We start from the raw sequence: 19,333 nt of genomic DNA, 5'->3' as shown, positions 1-19,333 counted from the left end.
AGTACAGGGACTCACTCTTCTTAGATTAGCATATGCCTCTTGTATATAAATACTTGACTTTCCCCTGTCCTTTGTGTGTAAGACAACGCCTTCAAAACCACTGACGGCGCTATGTAAGGGAGGAGCCGCATCTAATAGTTGGAGAGCAAACAAAGTAAGGGCAAATGAAGCCTCTCCATGTCCTCCTATTGGAACATACTCCTCAGGTTGGGTTTAACCGGGAGGAGGGTGGAGAGTAGCTTGGGTATGAGCCCTTTTTTTATTTCGGAGCGTACGCTGTTAAATCAGCCCTTGTCTAAGCGGACTTTTAGAACCCTTCTCTGCAAATGTTTGGTGTGAGATGCCGTCTGCCTCCCACCTTCCTCCCCGCTCATTCCCTTCATCATCATCCTCTCCCCCACAGAGTCTGATTCGGAGCTTTCCGTGAGCGGCTTCCTGTCTGTGGCCAGTTGCTCCTGGGAAGAGGACGAGGGCAGACACACCCCTCTTCCAAACAGCCTCCATCACCCCAGCGGTCACAGGGGGGCTGCCGGCATGTCAGGGGAGGGTAACGATGGCAACAAAGACGCCCAGCACAATGGAGTGAGGAAGCACAGGTAGGTCACGCTCAAGTTTGGATGTCATGGTTGTTTATTGGTTTAAATCTTTAGTTTTCTTTCTTTTTTTTTTCATGTCATTTAGAGTTGATGTCACTACATCATAAACAGTATATTGCTACTGACCTGACTCGGCAACAATGTAATTGTCGTCGCAGTTGGCGTAATGAGATGCTGCCTTTCCACTAGGTCTGTTTTTGCAGTCAGATCCACAGAGAATAGTCTGTTTTTTGTTTTTGCTGAGCACTAGTTCTCCAAGTGACCAATCATTGTCGCGGTGTTTGCCAGGAATTGTCCCTCAGATCCTGTTTTATGTTTTTGCTCTTTCCTCGTCCAACAAACTCATTCCCTAAGTAGTTGTGATGGTTGAGAAAAGCATTTGGAGGACAAAAAAAGGTCAGGCAGCATCTTTTCCTGATGTCTGCTTAGCTGTGTGTGTGTATTAAAGAAATCTCAGATTTCTCTTTGTTCTAAATTATTTTTGTAAAGAGGACTATCCTGCTTGGTTTTTTGCTCCTGCCCCATTTTTATTGTAACTATGGATGTTGTTCCATTAGTTCAATTTTCCACAAGACCATCTTGTGGTTAAAATATTATAAATATTTATTGGATGTATTGGTTATTGATCTGACCTCAAATGTCATCAGCTGTGAGACGTTTCTAGAAGATCATGCCTTCTTGTTTCCATAAAATCTCTTATTGATGATGCGAGTCTAAATAAATTAAGTTGTAGTAAATCAAAGTTCAATAAATAGACATACAGTAAGGGGTGAATGAATAAGTAAATATCTGTTGAAAAAAGACTAAACCTAAACGATTTTATAAAAGTCAATGGGTTAGATTTTTTTTTATTTTAAACCCTCTGCCAATCCCACAAACGCAGGGGAGTGTGGCATATTAAAAAGACATTTTCATTTAGGAAACACAAAAGTCCCGTTATTAGTGTAGTGAAAGGAACCCACGGTGCTTAAATACTTCTTGGAGCCGAGGGAACTGGAACAAAAACTAGGCCAGAAGTATATCTGCTATGCTTCACTGCGCCTTTCATCGTACAGATGGAGCGAATCCCCTCCTCGCTGCCTGCATCTCTGTTTATTTAGCTGAAGTAAAGGCTTTGTGTGTGCTTAGCTGCTCCTGCGCTCATTTCTGAACAAGGACACCATCTGCCTCCAGGCAGCCTACCTGTAAAACAGTCAATGCTGCAGACGTCAGCGAAGCTATTCAAGCAGAAAAGTGTACGATTTTGAAAAAAGGGTAATAAAGGGCCTTGCTTTCGGGAAGATTACTTAAAAGGGTTCAGAGCCACTATGCAAAACTCGGCCTACAGCCGCTCACAGCTCAACATGCATTCAGGGGTTCTGCATCCGGCCTGGACGGGTTTGCTGAATGAGCGTTACCTTACAGGTGTCGCATAACCCGTTTTCTCCAAATGGCGGCTCAATATGTAGTGCAGTGCACTGTTTGTGTTGCTTTAATTTTCTAGCCAGAATAATTACACATGTGCAGCTGACAAAACAATGAAATTTAGCTGCATTACTTTCAGCTAATACTCCAGCGGTGAAGTAAACGTTGACATATTTTGAAGCTCTTGAGGTTGGCTGCCCTCTAGAAATCTTCCTTGACATGAATGCACATATTTCCTGGTTGGATTCATTTATATCCTCATAAAATGAGGATGCTAGATTGCCTAGTCTTTCTTATTGGTTTGTTTTCCACCTGTTTTCCACAGAGCATCTCTGCCGGCTCCGATGTTCTCCAGGAATGACGTCAGCGTGTGGAGCATCCTGAAAAAATGCATCGGCATGGTGAGAGGGGCAAAAAGCAGCTACGTCAGTTTTTCATGTGATGCACTTTAACTATTTTCAGTAAATGAACTTGGTTTAGAAGTTCATATTTACATGGTTTTAGGGAACATGGGACGAGGTCTGTAGTTCACTGATGTATTTAACTGGGTGCTTGGTTTAAAACCTGACTCACAGGTGAAACAGTCAACTTGTTTCTTAAACTTTATTACTGTTTCACTGTTAGCTAACATTACTTTTATTTTTTTTCCTTCTCGTGAAACATTAACATGAAAGCTTAAAAGGGCTCCTTAGCCTGCGATCCTTTTGGTTTTCACAACACGGAAGTTTGATTCACTTGTATCTGAAATTCATCTTTTAGCAACTTTCAGACAATTCCTATTTGTGAAATATACACTTCTGAAAAAATAAACACTTTCAAAACCTTTCAGATATCAATTTGAAAGGAACGTCATGGTAGACGGCCATACCGCTATGGAATGGGAAATGTGTTTGGAACAAAAGGATGGCGCATCATTTGATGAAAATGAAAATAATTAAAATACAAAGGGCTTAATCTGAGGTTGCATAGAAGGTGAAACTGAAAAATGTCTTTGCAGCAACTCAAACTGGTGCTGAGTGGTCTTTATGGCCCCCATGTGCTTCTATGCATGCCTGACATCACCGGGGCATTGTCCTTATGAGATGACTGGTGGTGTCCTGGTGTATCTTCTCCCAGATCCTAACCAGGGCTTCACTGAGCTCCTGGACAGTCTGATGAGCAACCTAGTGGCAATAGATGGAACTAAACATGATGTCCCAGAGATGTTTTGTTGGATTTAGATCTGGGCAGCATGAAGGCCAGTCAATGGTATCAATTTCTTCATCCTCCAGGAACTGCCTGCTTGCTCTTGCCACATGAAGCTGGGTGTCATCATGCACCAGGAGGAACCCAGTATGGCAGTGAAGGGTCTAACAATGGGTATAAGGATTTCATCTTGATACTTAATGTCAGTCAGGGTGCCATCATTTATCCTGTACAGGTCTGGGCATCCATCAATGGATATGCCTCCCTAGAGGCAACACTGACCACCACCAAACTCATCATGTTCCACAAAGTTACGGGCAGCACAAAGTTTACCCCAGCTTCTCCCGATCCTTTCACGTCTGTCACAGGAGCTCAGAGTGAACCGACTCTCATCTGTGAAATGAACAAGGCGCCATTGCGGAACCTGCCAATCCCAGTGTTTTCTGATGAATGTCAGTCGAGCTCTGTGGTACTGAACGTTGAACACAGGACTTCTAGAGGATGTCGGGCCCTCAGGCCAGCTCTAATGAAGTCTGTTTCTAAAGGTTTGGTCAAAGACATTCACACCAGTGACCCACTGGAGGTCACTATGAAGGATTCTGGCAGAATTCATCCTGTTCCTCCTTGCACAAAGGAGCAGATACCGGTCCTGCTGATGGGTTAAGGGTCCTCCAGCTCTCAGAAAGCAGCTCCCTCTGTCCTGGAATCTCCTTCATGCTGAGAAATCCAGCAAACCTCCTGGCAACGGCACTTATTGACGTGCCATCCTGGTGGAGTTAGACTGCACTGCAAAAACAGACCTTAAAATAAATAAAATGCTGTTAAAATTTGGGTTTTTGTCCTTGATTTGAGCAGGTAAATGATATTATCTGCCAATGGAATGAGTATTTTGACCCCTAAAATAAGATAATTAGACATCCTGCACTTGAAATAAGACGATGAGTTGTTCCTATTTTAAGTGCAAAAATCTTATTCCATTGGCAGATCATCTTATTTACCTGCTCAAATCAAGGACAGATGCACTAATTTTAAGAAAATTTTACTTATTTTTAGTTCAGTTTTTGCAGTGTGCCTGTGCAACCACTGTAGGGTCCAGGCATCGCCTGATGCTACCAGTAGTGACACTGGCCCTGATCAAATGTGTGTATATATATATATATATATATATATATATATATATATATATATATATATATATATATATATATATATATTATTTATTATTATTATTATATTATTTATTATTATTATTTATTTATTATTATTATTATTTTTTTTTATTTATTTATTTATTTATTTATTTATTTTTTATTTATTTTTTATTATTATTATATACTTCTATATAATTTATTTCTTGGCCAAAGAGTTCTTCTAGACTGCATAGCAAAAATTTGGGATACGATTAGGTAATGACTTTTCAGCAGCGAATGACAATTAGAAATCGGGCCAGTGGAGTCTGATTCCTTCAGCCACATTAATTTAATTAGCCACCAAATATTAGACTATAAAGTTTATGCACATTTTTATTTACTAGACTGTGAAAAGAAAGGCAAATCCCCTATAAGTGATTTACGCATCAGATTGTTACCCTTACTACAGGTTGTCGAGCGTTTGCTTTAGGTTCCTGCTCAAAGCACAAAGAACATCTGATTTTTTTTGGATGCATCTGACCACAGATGGGCCTTTAGTCTTTGCCAAATCTGGTGAAAATCAGTCTAATTGTCCAGCAAGCTGATCATTTAATCACCTTATGACGACCACGATAATCTCTCCTCAGTATGTGGGCTTAGTCGTTTTGTCAATTTGTGGAAAATCTGTTAATTTTACTGAACACCTTGCTTCATTTAAACTGGACATTTTCTGGTTCCATTTATCTTTTGATCATTATTAATTAATTTTCTTTAGTAAAAGTTATTTTATCTTGAACCTGAAGCCAAAATGTAAATTACTTTAGTCGGTACTTTGTCTCCGATATGTAACAATCTTTGTTACACATTCACTGATGAAATGTGTAACAAAGTGTTTCTGTTCTGAGCTGTGTGAACTGACCAGTTGTGTTCCCAAAGCTCCTAATTGGCGCCTGGCTCAGTGCACATGTTCTCTCTTAACTCTGATTAATTAGGCCCTGAATAGCACATACAATTTAGTCATGCTGGTACATGACTCACTGTTGACAATCCGCAAGAGGTGTTTGAATCAGCTGAGCACCTAACTGATCTGGGTGGCAGAGTGATATGGACACGGAGCTCTGCTCTCCAGTGATTTGCAATGAAACAAACCACCTATTATTAAATCTCCCACAGATTTACCTCTGTTTTGCTCGACATTCACACCATTTCTCCCTCAAGTGTCATTTTCTTTTTTTTGTATAACTTTGAAAGAAGTACATCAGCTGTGCTGCAGCAATAAAAGCTAATTTTCTTTGCTCCCATGGCTGTACATGGAGAATGCGTAATGTGTTAAGGAGTTCATTAATGCTGCTTTTAAAAGCCTTTCTGCGCAACATTTGTTGAATCTCTCAGAGCTTCTAAATGTGTGTGTGCTAATTAAAGCAAATCAGATATTTTTTTTAGCGACGCCTCACATATGAACTGATAGGCGAGTCATTCTTCTGTCTAAAAAGTAAAAACTCTTTAACATTAGATCCCAAACATGTACAGCTGCTGGTACTTGTAATGAGGTGCATGATTGTCATCAAATAGGGGAGAAACGCATCTAGCTGATTTTTAACCTTGGTATTTTATTTTAATTATTATATATGCGTCATGTGCTGAATAAAAAACAAATGGTCAACACTGGTCTCTGCGATGCTGATTCTATGTGATTGGTAGACACCCAGCAGCCCTCACAGGTCGCTGCTGCAGATCTGGTCACAGATTTGAGCCGCCATCACCTCTAAAGAAAACCTTTCTGCTGTATCTTGTCTGACTTAAAAAGTTGATTCAGATTCTGTTTATTTTAGCTTTCCTCTCCCACAGTTAGAAACAGTCATGTTTTAGCAGAAGGAAACACAAACTAGACTGAGTCACTAGACTAGGTCCAGTGACTTTGTAAATGTGTCCCATTTTTAAGCCGTGATTAGTTTACTTTGATGGGGAAAAAAAATGGGTGAGCAAAACATCCTCCCCCATATTTAAAAATGGGGGAGCAGGACATAGAATCAGTCTAGACGGCTACAAGGATGATCAGGTCTTTGCTTCGGATAAATTTGCGTCTCAAAATGGACGTTTTGTGGCGAATGTTTAAAGGACCTCATGAAAGTGAAACAGAGGAAAGTGAACTGAGTTGTACCTGTGGTCTTTGTTGTGTGTCATTACTTCACTACTTCTGAAGCTGCGGATTAGATGTCAGAATAGTAAAAAAAAAAAAAAAAACTCAGCCATGTTCTGGTTGCAAATCAGAAACCTGCAGGATTTGCTTTTTATTTGTATTTATTTATTTTACTTGATGACCAGCTTTTTTCTATAAGCACACCACACTAATGATAAAGTACATCTCTGCCTTTTGAGAAGTAAAAAAAAATGCATCAAGTGGGAACAGGTTCACAGAGGTTGTCCATGCATTTATACACATGGGGAAGGATTTGAGATACAACTTGCCAGAAATGCAATTTGTTGTTTTTCTTATTTTTTACCACAGTCGTGAATGTTTTGTTTTTGTGTTTTCTAATGCAAGGTGGCTATTTTAAAGTTGGTACTCTAGGGCTCTGACTTCAGAGGGCCTCCTTGTTCATTTTACCAACTTGGAATTTGAATAATTTTACCTTGAAATGCAGTAGAAATTAATTAGCTCCTTTTTTGTGTGTTAGTACTTGGGGAAATGTTGTATTTATTATGGTGGTAATCTTTAAGAATCATGGCCTTAAATTCATAAAGCTCTGCCATGTTGCTCTTCGCTCATTATCTTTTATTCTCTCAATCTCTTTTGCTAGGAGCTATCAAAGATTGCCATGCCCGTGATCTTTAACGAGCCCTTGAGCTTCCTCCAGCGGATTACCGAGTATATGGAGCACACCTACCTCATCCACCAAGCGAATGCTGCAACAGACTCAACTGAGCGCATGAAGGTAATGAAATGACCTCCTTTACTGGATTAAAGATAAAACCAGTAACCTTTCAAATGGTTTCCTTTTTAATGTGGATCCGACGATCACCGTCAAATAGTTGGCTGGGGTTCGGTGCTCATGAAGAAATGCTCTGTAGTGTGTTGCAGCGTTTGCTGTATCAGCTGTAGCATCCCAGTGGGAGAGGACAGGGAAGCCCTTCAACCCACTACTGGGGGAGACGTATGAGCTGATCAGGTATGGGCGACGAGTAAAAGATCTTCTGTTGTTCTTAGACTTCTTGTTATTACAATCACTTCCCTGTTCTAGAGAGGATCTGGGCTTCAGGTGGGTGTCTGAGCAAGTGAGCCATCACCCCCCGATCAGTGCCTTTCACGCCGAGGGCCTCAGGGAGGATTTTCTCTTCCATGGTTCGATATATCCCAAGCTGAAGTTCTGGGGGAAGAGCATAGAAGCCGAACCCAAAGGGACCATCACTCTGGAGCTTCCCAAGTGAGTTTGGTCTGCTTCCCTTCAGGAGTTTGACATCATTGCGTGTACCGCGGTGCTCACTGGCTGATGCTTAACCTCTGCAGACACAACGAATCCTACACCTGGACGAACCCCACCTGCTGCGTCCACAACATCATCGTCGGTCAGCTCTGGATTGAGCAGTATGGGAACGTGGAGGTCATCAATCACAAGTAAGGCCGTGCTTCTGTCTTTGCAGCGTTCTTCGTTTGACTTTCCCGATCGGTTTGCATAAAGGATTTCCTGTCCTCCGTTTTCCTCTGTGCTCTGCAGTCCGTCTACTTTTTAAATCTGTTCGACTGATCTTGGCAGCGTAACTGGGGCAGCTGCCATTAGAATAGAGCAGCGTGAGCGAGACGATAAATGTTGAATGAAGACTCGCAGAAAGAGGGGAGAAATGAAAGGGAATCCGTAAACAGGCCGTTGTTGTGTTTCAGAACCGGAGAGAGGTGCAACATGACTTTCAAGCCCTGCGGCCTCTTTGGGAAAGAGCTTCATAAAGTCGAAGGGTACATCCAAGACAAAAGGTAATGCGTCATTACATATAAACAATGCTAATGCCACATTATGAGATGGCATGACGCTTTACATTTATGTCATGAAAAGAGTTGTAATTCAGCACCTCTTTTCTTAAGTAACGCATGGCACCAGTGTTTTAATGACATCAGTTGCTTTTATGTTTGCAGTAAAAGGAAACTCTGTGCAATATATGGCAAATGGACTGAGTGTCTCTACACAGTCGACCCCGCAAATTTTGATGCCCACAAGAAGGCGGATAAAAAAAACCTGGAGGAGAAAAAGAGCAATAAAGAGGTAAGAAATGCATCCTGCAGTCTCTTGAAAGGTTTTTGGTATATGTAAGGGGCTGCCCAAGATGGCGGCTATTTGTCTGTTTGTGTATGTATATTTTATAAGCAGAAGAGTACAATCTATTTAGGCTAAATATAATCTATTTAATCTATATGATTTTGACAGTAAGGTGGTTCCGATATGGTTGCTGAACTCAGAGCTCTGAAAAGCAGAAAATCTGACTTTAGATCTGAGTTGTCTCTTTGTGGCTTTATTCTTTATCCCAGACTGACGACCTTCTTTGAGATAGTTCCGGTTCTTTAAAGCAGATGCAACCTCTGCTTTACTTGATTTTAGAATATCAAAACAACTCAAAGTGAAAATGTTTGACTGCTAAAACGTCATGACTGCATAAGTTAATCATCTACACTTTCACAAGAGACTGCTACGTTCGTTTTTTTTCCTGTTTTGTCAACCAAGCAACATCGGTATTGCCCCTGTGAGGTTTTCTTGGATGAGGCTGCCGGCTGCGGCAGAGCATGTTATGACAATATTCAAACGAGTAGAGAGACGCTAAAACCTAAAGGTTTTCCCCATTCTTTGTGAACTCATGGCGAAACGACGAGGTGAAGCTTGTCAGGTTGGCCTCGGGCAACTTAATTTTCCTGTAGCAACATTGTTCGGCTGAAAAAAGAGCAGCAAACTTTAACTACCATGGGTGCATTTCCTTTCAACAACTGAATTCAACTCCAACAGGGAGTATTCCTGTCGCTTGTAGCCCAGCCTGATATATTTGAGCCAGAATATGAATCCGATGATCCATGAGCCACGATGGCTGTTAACAGGGGTCCAGCAGCTGAAACAAGTGATGACAAGGTTTACGGTTGTCTTCAGACATTAAACTACAATTAATCTTCTTGTATGTCTTATTTATTGTACTGCATATTGTATAGCTATGTCAAGCTCCACATTATGTTGATTTGCAAATGTAATAACGGTGTGCCCAGTATCTAATCTTAAAGGACTGCTGGCATTTATCATTTGAATAATTTATCTTCAATGTCCTACATTCATCCTCTGCATGTCAGTAGTATATTTGGCCAGTTGGATGGAGTCTGACGGCCCTTAATGGCCAAACCTGAGGTTTAATTCTAGTGGTGGGGACATTAGTCTTTATCACTATATAATGTCCCTACCACTGGGACATTATATGGTGATAAAGAAAGAAAAGTGTTGGGGAAATGTGTGCTCGTCGTAATTGATGTCATTATCGCAATTTGCAGCAAAACTACTGCGATTAAATATTTCCCTGATGTCATGAAGCCCTAGATCCTACACGTTCCCCATGTGTAGGTGATGTATCCCGCTGCTCTTGCTTTAATTGTATGGCATGGTTAATGCTGCAGAAATCCAGTGTAATATACTTTAAACCTTCCACACAGTCCATAAACTGAAAAGAGGACTTTGTTTTGTGGTTTAACTGAACTGGGTTCTGCTTGAACAGCAATAAACTTAATGCAGGGAGATCTTCAAGTTGCAGCTAAAAACACACCTTGAAATCCTATTCCATGGGAGTTCAGATTGGAGGCAGCTGGATCAGGAGGATCCATCCTCAGCCAGGCTAGCCGGAGATCATTCTTAGCAGACATACCGGATTCTGTGGATGTTTTTCAGGTCGGGTACATATGTGCAGCTGGTTGCTGAAAATAAAATGTGTTCATTCCAAATATATCCTGGTTATCTTTGTGAACCACTTGCGTGTGTTTTTGGTCACAGAATGATCCGGAAACTAAGAAGTTCAAGTTTTTTCTTTGTGGTCAAAGAAGAACAAACCTGGATTAAAAACGGCAGTAATTGCACTTTCAGTCCGTTAGTCCTACTTGGCAGTATACTCCCTTTCTGGAGACTGACACCTACTCTGAAGTCTCTGATTCATGCTCACAGAACGCAGAATTTGTTTTTTGATGTATATAATTGTAATTAATCCTTAATTATTCAGGTTAGTCCCTTGAGACTCAGTGTGTAATTTACAAGGCAGACCTGTTTAAAGACATCAAATTACAACAATTTACTAAAGCAGTTACAAATTAAAAAGCGTCCCAGCATATGGTGTAACATTTCTTGACAAAAATAACGTGTACAAATATCTGAAATAAAACAAGTACAATTTCCTATAGACCCCATCTCCTGTCCTTTTAGTAAAACTCTGGGTTCTCCAAGTACGACCCGACTGGACAGCGTCAGGTCCTGCAGAAGTGCTCTCCGGCTGGAGGGGCCTGAGAAGGAGAAGGTCTTCCTCCCCAGCTCTGTGCGAGCTGCTGGAACTCAGTCCTAAGAGCGGAGAATGCGATAGTTTTGCGTATAAAGTAATGTATAAAGTATGGCGGCACCATATGGAGAATAGATTTATAAATAAACAAATATAATGTGATAAATCTATGCAGAGGCGTTCATATAGACGATATCTTCAGAGTCTAAAGCATCCATGCAGGTGGCAGACACAAACTGTTTCCAAGCCTGATATGAGAAACAGGATTTATAAAGTCATGATAAAGTGAAAAGTTAGTAAAATCACAATCTACTGGGAAATGGCAAAACAAACGTAAAAAATGTGCTTTATGGTCGGAGAATTATGTGTCACATGGGTTCGATTCTCAATCTTTGTCTGACCAGCTTGTTTAACAACTATCTCTTTTGAAGTTATAGATTTATTTATTTTTTGGCTAATACAAAGTTGCATCCCATGTGAATGAGCATTTTCACTCAGAGTCGCTTTTAAATGGCTAAAATCTGCTACAACTTAAGGTGATTTCTTATAACCCTTGCACCATGTAGGAATCTCTTGGTGATTCCGTAATTCTGTTTTTCATGTATAACGTGACAGAGCAAAACATTTGATTTGTGTTTTTAGAGGATTACAAGTAGATTCTGTTTGCAGCAGCATAAGCCGTAAGGAATCGCCCAAGTTCTCTGCTCTCTATTTTTCTTTAGCAAGCAAAGCAAAGTGCTGTCTTATGGAGCAAAATGTTTCCCACTTTCATTAAAACATATATCTTAGCATGAAAGCCTGGTAATATTTCAGCTCCTGTTAAATTAAAGTGCCATCCTAGCACTGCAGCTTCTATTTAAGAGCTAGCAGAAACATCTGGGAGGGATGTTTGCACTGCAGCTTGGTGACCTTATTTCTTGTTGCCAGGCACACTGCTGATGCAAGATGCTAAAATCAAGCGGTCTGTTCTTTAGCAACCGGCAATTTAAAAGTAATATATGCTGTCATCAAGATTTGTTAGCTCTTCATCATCATCTATGACAGTGTCATAGATGATGATTTATGTGCTGCTGATGATTTAGGTTTAGTCTTCACAGGCCAGCTGACAGCTTTGCCAGCCACCCCCCCCCCCCTTTACCTCACACACAAACACGGTGTCTGTGTCCACGGTTTCGTCCATGCTCCTGAAATCTCCTATAAAGCTTTCTGTATTTTATGTTGGATATGCTCTATGTAATTTAGAGCACTAGTTTACCTTTTCTCAAGTCAGGTAAAATGTGGCATTTTTTGAGCTGCTGTTTATCATCCAGTCCGTGTCATTTTTTTCCCGTCCATTGTGGGAGATGTAATGAGTCAAATACTTTAGGAATTGCGCTTCCTTTGCCCTCGCTGAGAAAAGTATCTATGTTGGGATTACACGTATGCGATTCAGTCGATTAGAAACAGTCATTTTAGTCGGCCGTAATGTAGGATTGTTGAAATGAAGTGGCCGATTGGCCTGTGATCTGTTCGGCTCTCTGACCAGGCAGCCGGCCCCTCCATCTGCACTGACTGTTATCTGTGGTGGGCAACGAGCAACTGTGGGTCTACCGTTAGGGTTCTGAAGCTCTCCGCCAATTTATTTACTTATTGAATTGTTTCATTTAGTAAAAGGATTCAGGTGGTTTAGTGTTCCTGTATTAGAAATACATCGTAATGCTTTTCTTGGGATTTTCTTAACTTTCCTGTTTGCTTACTCCAAACATTTTGTTTCAAATCAGTTTGACAATTAATAAAATACTTACCTTTTGTCATCTTGTTTTTTTCAACTTCAGCACAAAATCTTTTTTAAATTTGTATATTTTATTTATTGAAATACCAAAATGACAACATTTCCCAAGTGTATTTATTAGCATGGTGCGTTAGGATTTGGTTGGGAAAAATTACAACAATTGATTCAACAAATCCAGCAATAAGTATTTAAACGAGAGCGGACTAAAACTAAAAAAAATGATTACATGGACAATTTATAGACCCGTTACCTGGTCCTCTGCCCCTCCCTGTGCTCTCTCCCTCTCTTTGGTCGCCTACTTTCTTCTCTTTCTCATATCTGTTCTGCTATTACTCCTCCATCTGATATTAAAACAGCTCAGTTCATCTTCAAATGTCTCCTAAAAAAAAAAAGTTTGTTTGAGAACAAGGCGCACCCCCGAACCTGACAAGTTAGACCGATGTCCCTGTGTTTCATATGAGAAATCTGATCACTTTATGCTAAGCTGGGCTGATTGGCATTAGCTTCACAGCTTCCTACCTGGCTCTGGATGGGGATCATCAATCACCTGCGAGTCCCGTCCTGCTGCACTTGTTCCAGTTTCATCCTCAGATTTGTTTTATTTACTCATAAAATCCCTCAAGGTTCTGCCTCCTTGTTCTCTTATCTTTTCTTTCTCAGCACCAGCACTCTGAAAGCCTGACATTTTCATATTTGAGCGGCTGAAAGGACTTCAAAACAGGTTAACGTGAAAACTCGCCTTGGTGGCCAAACCATTTTTGTGTTGGGTTGGAGGGAGTATAGAGATGTATAGATATACCGTTTTTATTAACTCAAATATAAAAAAATGAAAAAAATCATAAATCACGTGATCATATCTAGTGGTCCACTATTTTAACAGTTTCAGAAAACATGCAACTATTTCACTGTGATGTTTCTCTGTAACCACAATGAAAACATGCACTGTATGCAGAGGTGGATGTAAAAAGCCTGCAGCCAAGTTCTGTTGGGCCCACCGGTCACTGCAGCACCCGGACCTCCCTTTGATTTTTCTTTTTCTCTGTGCTTGTTTAACTATTGAGACACCAGGAGGTAAAACCACTTTATCACAGAATGTAATTTGCCTGGCCATCATCTGGTATCTGACATTATTTGTCAAATTGAACAGTTCTTGGAATCAAATTTTTCAGTAGCGGTATTTAATTTTCATTTTTGGCCTATGAAGCGTTCTATAAAAGCTCAGAATAACACAGGGCGCTTAATACAGGGTGAAAACGATCATAAAGGGTGGTCCATAATTTCTTCCTTTTTTCTCTAGCTTATATATAAATGCAATCTATTAATGGTTGAGGTAACATGGTCTTCAGGTGATGGCAATTATTTATAGTCTTAAGGTCTACACATGTAAGAGCAATAAAGGCTATTATTAATTTAAAACCAGATACAGAGAGAAACAAAAGTATTCACCGCTCCGTTACAGTCTTAGAGATTATATCAGCTTTAAGTTGATACACCTCTACCTTTCCAACTTTAAAGGTCTTCGTCAGCATGTGTATAAACTTGTGCGTCTGCCAGCTTGTCCTGTGTGAATTCAAGCTCTGTTAGGGAGGGAGAGGGCTAAGGCTAGCAAGGGAGGCCCTGTGCAGATGTGTGCATCTCTCATATCTCAGGCCGACTCTGACTGTATGCACGCACCCTTCCACAGCCTCAGAGCAGTGTTGATGAGGAGTCCGAAGAGAAGCCCCCGCCTGATGCCGAGACGGTCCAGGTGATCCCTGGGAGCGAGCTAATCTGGAAGATAACCCCTCGACCGGAAAACTCGCCCCAGGTGCAGTACGGGTCTGAGGAGACTTTAAAGCAAATGTAACGCAGGGATGTTTGAGCTGAACCGCGTCTCTCTCTCTCTCTGTTGCAGTTCTACGCATTCTCCACATTCGCCATGCAACTGAACGAGCTGGACAAGAGCATGGAGGGCATCCTTCCGCCCACCGACAGCCGCTTAAGGCCTGACATCCGTGCCATGGAGAATGGAGACATAGGTATAAAGTTGCGTCCTGACCTGATTTTCTGCCCTGCTGCTGCGACGGTTTAATTGTATCTCTGGAGGTGCTGATTTTTCTTTATTTATGTGCTCTAGATCTGGCGAGCGCAGAGAAGAAGAGACTTGAGGAGAAACAGCGCATGGCCCGTAAAAACCGGTCCAAATCCACAGAGGAATGGAAAATGAGGTTGGTTGAAAATAGGATGTACAGTTTTGGTTTTTCTCATCTGGCATTTTGGAATTGCTTTAACTCAACATCTCTCCCATGTTGTCATAAACTATCCGTTTCCATTTGCGATAATGAAAAGGAGCTCTGCACTTTGCCCAAGGTTTGGTTGAAAGCTTTGCTTTGATTTTTTTTTTTTTTTTTTTTGCCCATGGTTTGCTCTGATGTGATGTGTTACTCTGCACCGCCGCCTTCAGGATAAAATGTGGACTGCATCTGGTGTTTCTGGCTGTATGCTTTCAAACAGGAATATTGGCTGTCCTCAGTGGTGCATCTTAACTAGTAACTCAAGTAAAAAATTAAAGCTTATAGATTGATTACACACATTGATATTGTGTTAGTGTTTCACTGCTTTTAGAGCTAATGCATACCCAGTTTCTCCAAAAATCTAAGATCTAGATCAAATGGATTTTTACTGCGAAAATGTTCGGTTATGGCCATGTTATGACTTTTGCAGTCACAGGAAAAACTGACACCCTCCACAACCTGGATAAACCACAAATCTAATAGCTAAACATTCTGACTGTTCTGCATCCATGCATATTAATAGAAAGTAGAGTAGAAGGTGGGGCGCGCATGTGGCGCAGCGGGTAGCGCGACCCATATACAGAGGCCTTAGTCCTCGACGTGGTCGACCCGGGTTCGAATGCGACCTGCGGTCCTTTGCCGAATTTCTCTCCCCCTCTTCTACCCCCCTTCCTGTCAGCCTACTTTCGAAAAAAGCGAGCCACTAGAGCCGCAAAAAATCCCCCGCAAAAAAAAAAAAAAAAAAGTAGAATAGAAGGGAAATGGTGGCAGAAAATAAGTGTACAAGCAGGAGTAATCAGACTCAGACATACTTTAATGATCCCAGGGGGAAATTACTTTTGTCACATGCTCCAGAATACACACATTGTTATATATATACTTTCCACATCAGGTAATACCATATCATGACTTTGTGCGGAAATATGATCTGATTTTAATCTCCAGCAGGAACTAGGCACATCCTGAGAGAACCAACAACTGGTTTAATGCCTATAACATCACTGTGTATGATTGGCCAACAAGCTTGCTTTGACCTAAACCCCAAAGAGTCTATGATGTGGTTTCATCGATGCAATATTTCATGAAAAAAAAAGAGCTATAGCCAAGTTTTAGGTATAATGTGCAACAGGCTGACATAATTGCATTAAACCTTTATTTATCTTATTTATCTTATGCAATATTTGAGTTATTTGAAAACTTGAATTTGGGGCTTTTATTGATGATGCAGCTAAACACTGAGCAATACTCTGTGTAATGAATCTACAATACAGGAGTTTGACTATTTAAAGTGAATTACTGAAATTAATAAACGTTTCAATTACATTCTAAGTTATTGGTGTGGTACCTGCATCTTCTGCTGCTCGATGCATTCCTTAGCATATAATATTTATGTGTGTGTGTACACTTTTGTTTTATTCCCCCACAGACACACACACACAGCCGATTGCTATTTGAGTCTAACATAATTTTTTTTTAATAATTATTTTGCAGGTGGTTTCAGCAAGGACCCAACCCTCACAACAAAGCTCAGGACTGGCTCTACACAAAAGGCTACTGGGACAGAAATTACACTCGACTGCCTGACATTTACTAAACGTAAAACACGCTCAGATATACTTATGGATTTCCATTCTACTACCTTTGGACATCTGCTGCTGCCCTGGTGACGCAATACCAGCTCAACGATGGAGTTGGCATGGAAAAGGAGATGTTTGTGTCTCAGGTTGTGAGGAAAAAATGCAGATCTGTGTGAACAAAACAAAAAAAGCACAAAAACTCTTTTTTACCAATTTAACGGTATTAGCATGTGGTGGAACGACTAGGACATATTTTAGAACTATTGCGTGTTAGGTAAATGGGGTGTTTTAAAGGGCAGCCGTAGTTTAACTCAAGCATGCTCGTTATTTCTAGTCAGTCAGGTGAACATTTTACTCATCAGTGTCAGTGCAGTGAGGCGATAACAGTTCTTCAAGCGGCTCAGCCTGAGCTCATTTTTCCCAAAACACAGCTACGGCTCTGATTGACACTTATGCATGTATATTATTATGCAGTGCATAGTTTAGTTTAGTTAGATAAGCTCAGATAGATTTGTATGAGGTAAGGTCACTACCAATATAAACTTGTACATAAAAGGATAGTTGTGTCCATATCAGTCAGAAGTTGTGCATAACATTTGTAAACTCATAATTATTTAAATCGCATTCAAAACATACAACATACAGTTTAAATAGTTACAACTTCAATAACTAATAAATTCAAATTTCAAGTTTAAATTTGTGCTTTACTCTTTATGAACACAAACAGCAGCGGCTGCTTGAGAATACGGATTTTTTCTTTGAGAATACGAATTCACAACAGGGGTCTGACGTCACGGTTTTCAAGGCTGGTTAATGGAGCACAGAGTGCGAAGATAGGAGACTCGCATTCGCTCTTCAGACTGACCGTCTCTGAATGCACCGCGGCTGCAGCTTCATTCCAGACAGTGCAGAGCTCACAGTGGTAAGTTAAACATTCCCTTTTCTGCTGTTGTTCTTCAAAAGTACGTTTTCAGATCGTTTGAGGCGAGAATATTATACTTTTAAGCTTCCCTATTTACAGAGTTGGTGCGTAATTTAAAAAAAGAGTCTGATTTATTTGTTTTGTATTTATCAGGCTGACGAGTGTTGCTTTATTAACTCAATAAGCTATCAATATCAGCAAGAAGTATTTGGCTACCTTATTAATTGATAGTGTTACTGTCATTGAATTCAATTCTTATTATTACTGTGAATGCAGTAGGCATTCACAGTTCTTGAGATCCTGTTTCTCTTTATTACTGTGAATGCAGTAGGCATTCACAGTTCTTGAGATCCTGTTTCTCTTTATTAGGCGCCTGCCTTGCATGTGCAATGAGGAGGCAGTGCTGTGCTTCGCACAGCACTGCCTCCCAATGCAAATGCATTGGCAGGGCCTATTACTATTCACCTCTAAAGGCGTCTCTTTATTAGGCGCCTGCCTTGCATGTGCAATGAGGAGGCAGTGCTGTGCGAAGCACAGCACTGCCTCCCAATGCAAATGCATGGGCAGGGCCTATTACTATTCACCTCTAAACGGACTCTTTATTAGCCGCCTGCCATAGCATTTGCAATGAGGAGGCAGTGCTGTGCGAAGCACAGCACTGCCTCCAATGCAAATGCATGGAGGCACCTATTACTATGCACCTCTAAACGCGTCTCTTTATTAATTAGGCGCCTGCCTTGCATGTGCAATGAGGAGGCAGTGCTGTGCGAAGCACAGCACTGCCTCCCAATGCAAATGCATGGGCAGGGCCTATTACTATTCACCTCTAAACGGACTCTTTATTAGCCGCCTGCCATAGCATTTGCAATGAGGAGGCAGTGCTGTGCGAAGCACAGCACTGCCTCCCATGCAAATGCATGGAGGCACCTATTACTATTCACCTCTAAACCACTCTCTTTATTAGGCGCCTGCCATAGCATTTGCATTGGGAGGCAGTGCTGTGCGAAGCACAGCACTGCCTCCCAATGCAAATGCATGGAGGCACCTATTACTATTCACCTCTAAACGGACTCTTTATTATTATTCTTTATTATTCCACGATTAATGCAGCCCGAACCGTAGCGTGCACCCCCACAATATAGGTACCAAAACTTGCGGCTCGGTCGGGAATAGTGTGCTACTACTTTTATTGGGATTTCGAGTTACCATGGCACAAAATTAGCGAAAAACCACCCCCCAAAAAACCCATAATAATCAATGGAGTCGGGTAGAAAGAAAGCCTCAAAAAAGCCTCCAAATGACCATTTTCAACGCTGTACTGTGTCGTCATGCTTTCACCTACGAACACCGTTTAACTTCCAGTTTGTAGATATATCTGTGACCTACTCAGAAGTAAAAACGGGATGTGGATATCTTTTATCGTCTCTTCACAGTTACTCCTCAAAGCTCATGTCCAAAAATCAGCGAAATCATCGTTTACAATGAAAGTCAATGACGGAATTCTCCAACCGCTAGAGTGGCCCACTCTAGCTTTTTTAAAGATTTCAAAACTCCGAACAACTTGACCTTACTCGCTCAATTTTCACTCTATGTAGACAAATTATACATCAAAACGTAGGAATTTTTGTCAGGATTCGGGAAATGTAACCCTCATTGGTGTGGCATTTATAGATTTTTCGCAAATCACCTCAGACCGACACAAACCCGAAACCACCCCCATTCATTTCCTATGGAGCGGTTTTGAAAAATGACGTCTAAAAATCCAAAACATCACATGTTTTCGCATCGTCGCTACTCCTAAACCGTTTTATGTACAGACATGAGACTTTCACACATGAATGTCCCAACCCTTCTGGCACTCAAGAACAATTAATTTTGTGGATAACTGTTACGGTTTTTCCACAGGAACAATTTGTTCGGGAGTAGCGAATGTGCAAAATCCTGAAATCGCTTTGGAGCTGCATTTTCCCACAT

General features: G+C 41.0%; 1 protein-coding gene across 1 annotated transcript; it reads left to right on the top strand.

Moving 5' to 3' along the window:
- Nucleotides 1-411: 411 nt before the first annotated feature.
- Nucleotides 412-17,039, top strand: LOC105935002 (oxysterol-binding protein-related protein 1; the record flags this gene model as incomplete). The annotated part of the gene is given in 12 exon segments (XM_036134679.1): nucleotides 412-596; nucleotides 2,326-2,401; nucleotides 7,117-7,251; nucleotides 7,388-7,485; nucleotides 7,558-7,740; nucleotides 7,824-7,931; nucleotides 8,196-8,285; nucleotides 8,445-8,571; nucleotides 14,272-14,394; nucleotides 14,482-14,605; nucleotides 14,704-14,794; nucleotides 16,352-17,039. Coding segments are annotated over 12 exon segments (1,320 nt in total). The 3' UTR covers nucleotides 16,455-17,039.
- Between the last annotated feature and the right edge of the window lie 2,294 nt (nucleotides 17,040-19,333).

This window comes from Fundulus heteroclitus, unplaced genomic scaffold (genome assembly GCF_011125445.2).
Source record: "Fundulus heteroclitus isolate FHET01 unplaced genomic scaffold, MU-UCD_Fhet_4.1 scaffold_885, whole genome shotgun sequence".
NCBI classification, from domain to species: Eukaryota; Metazoa; Chordata; class Actinopteri; order Cyprinodontiformes; family Fundulidae; genus Fundulus; species Fundulus heteroclitus.
This window is presented reverse-complemented; position numbering and strand designations above follow the sequence as displayed.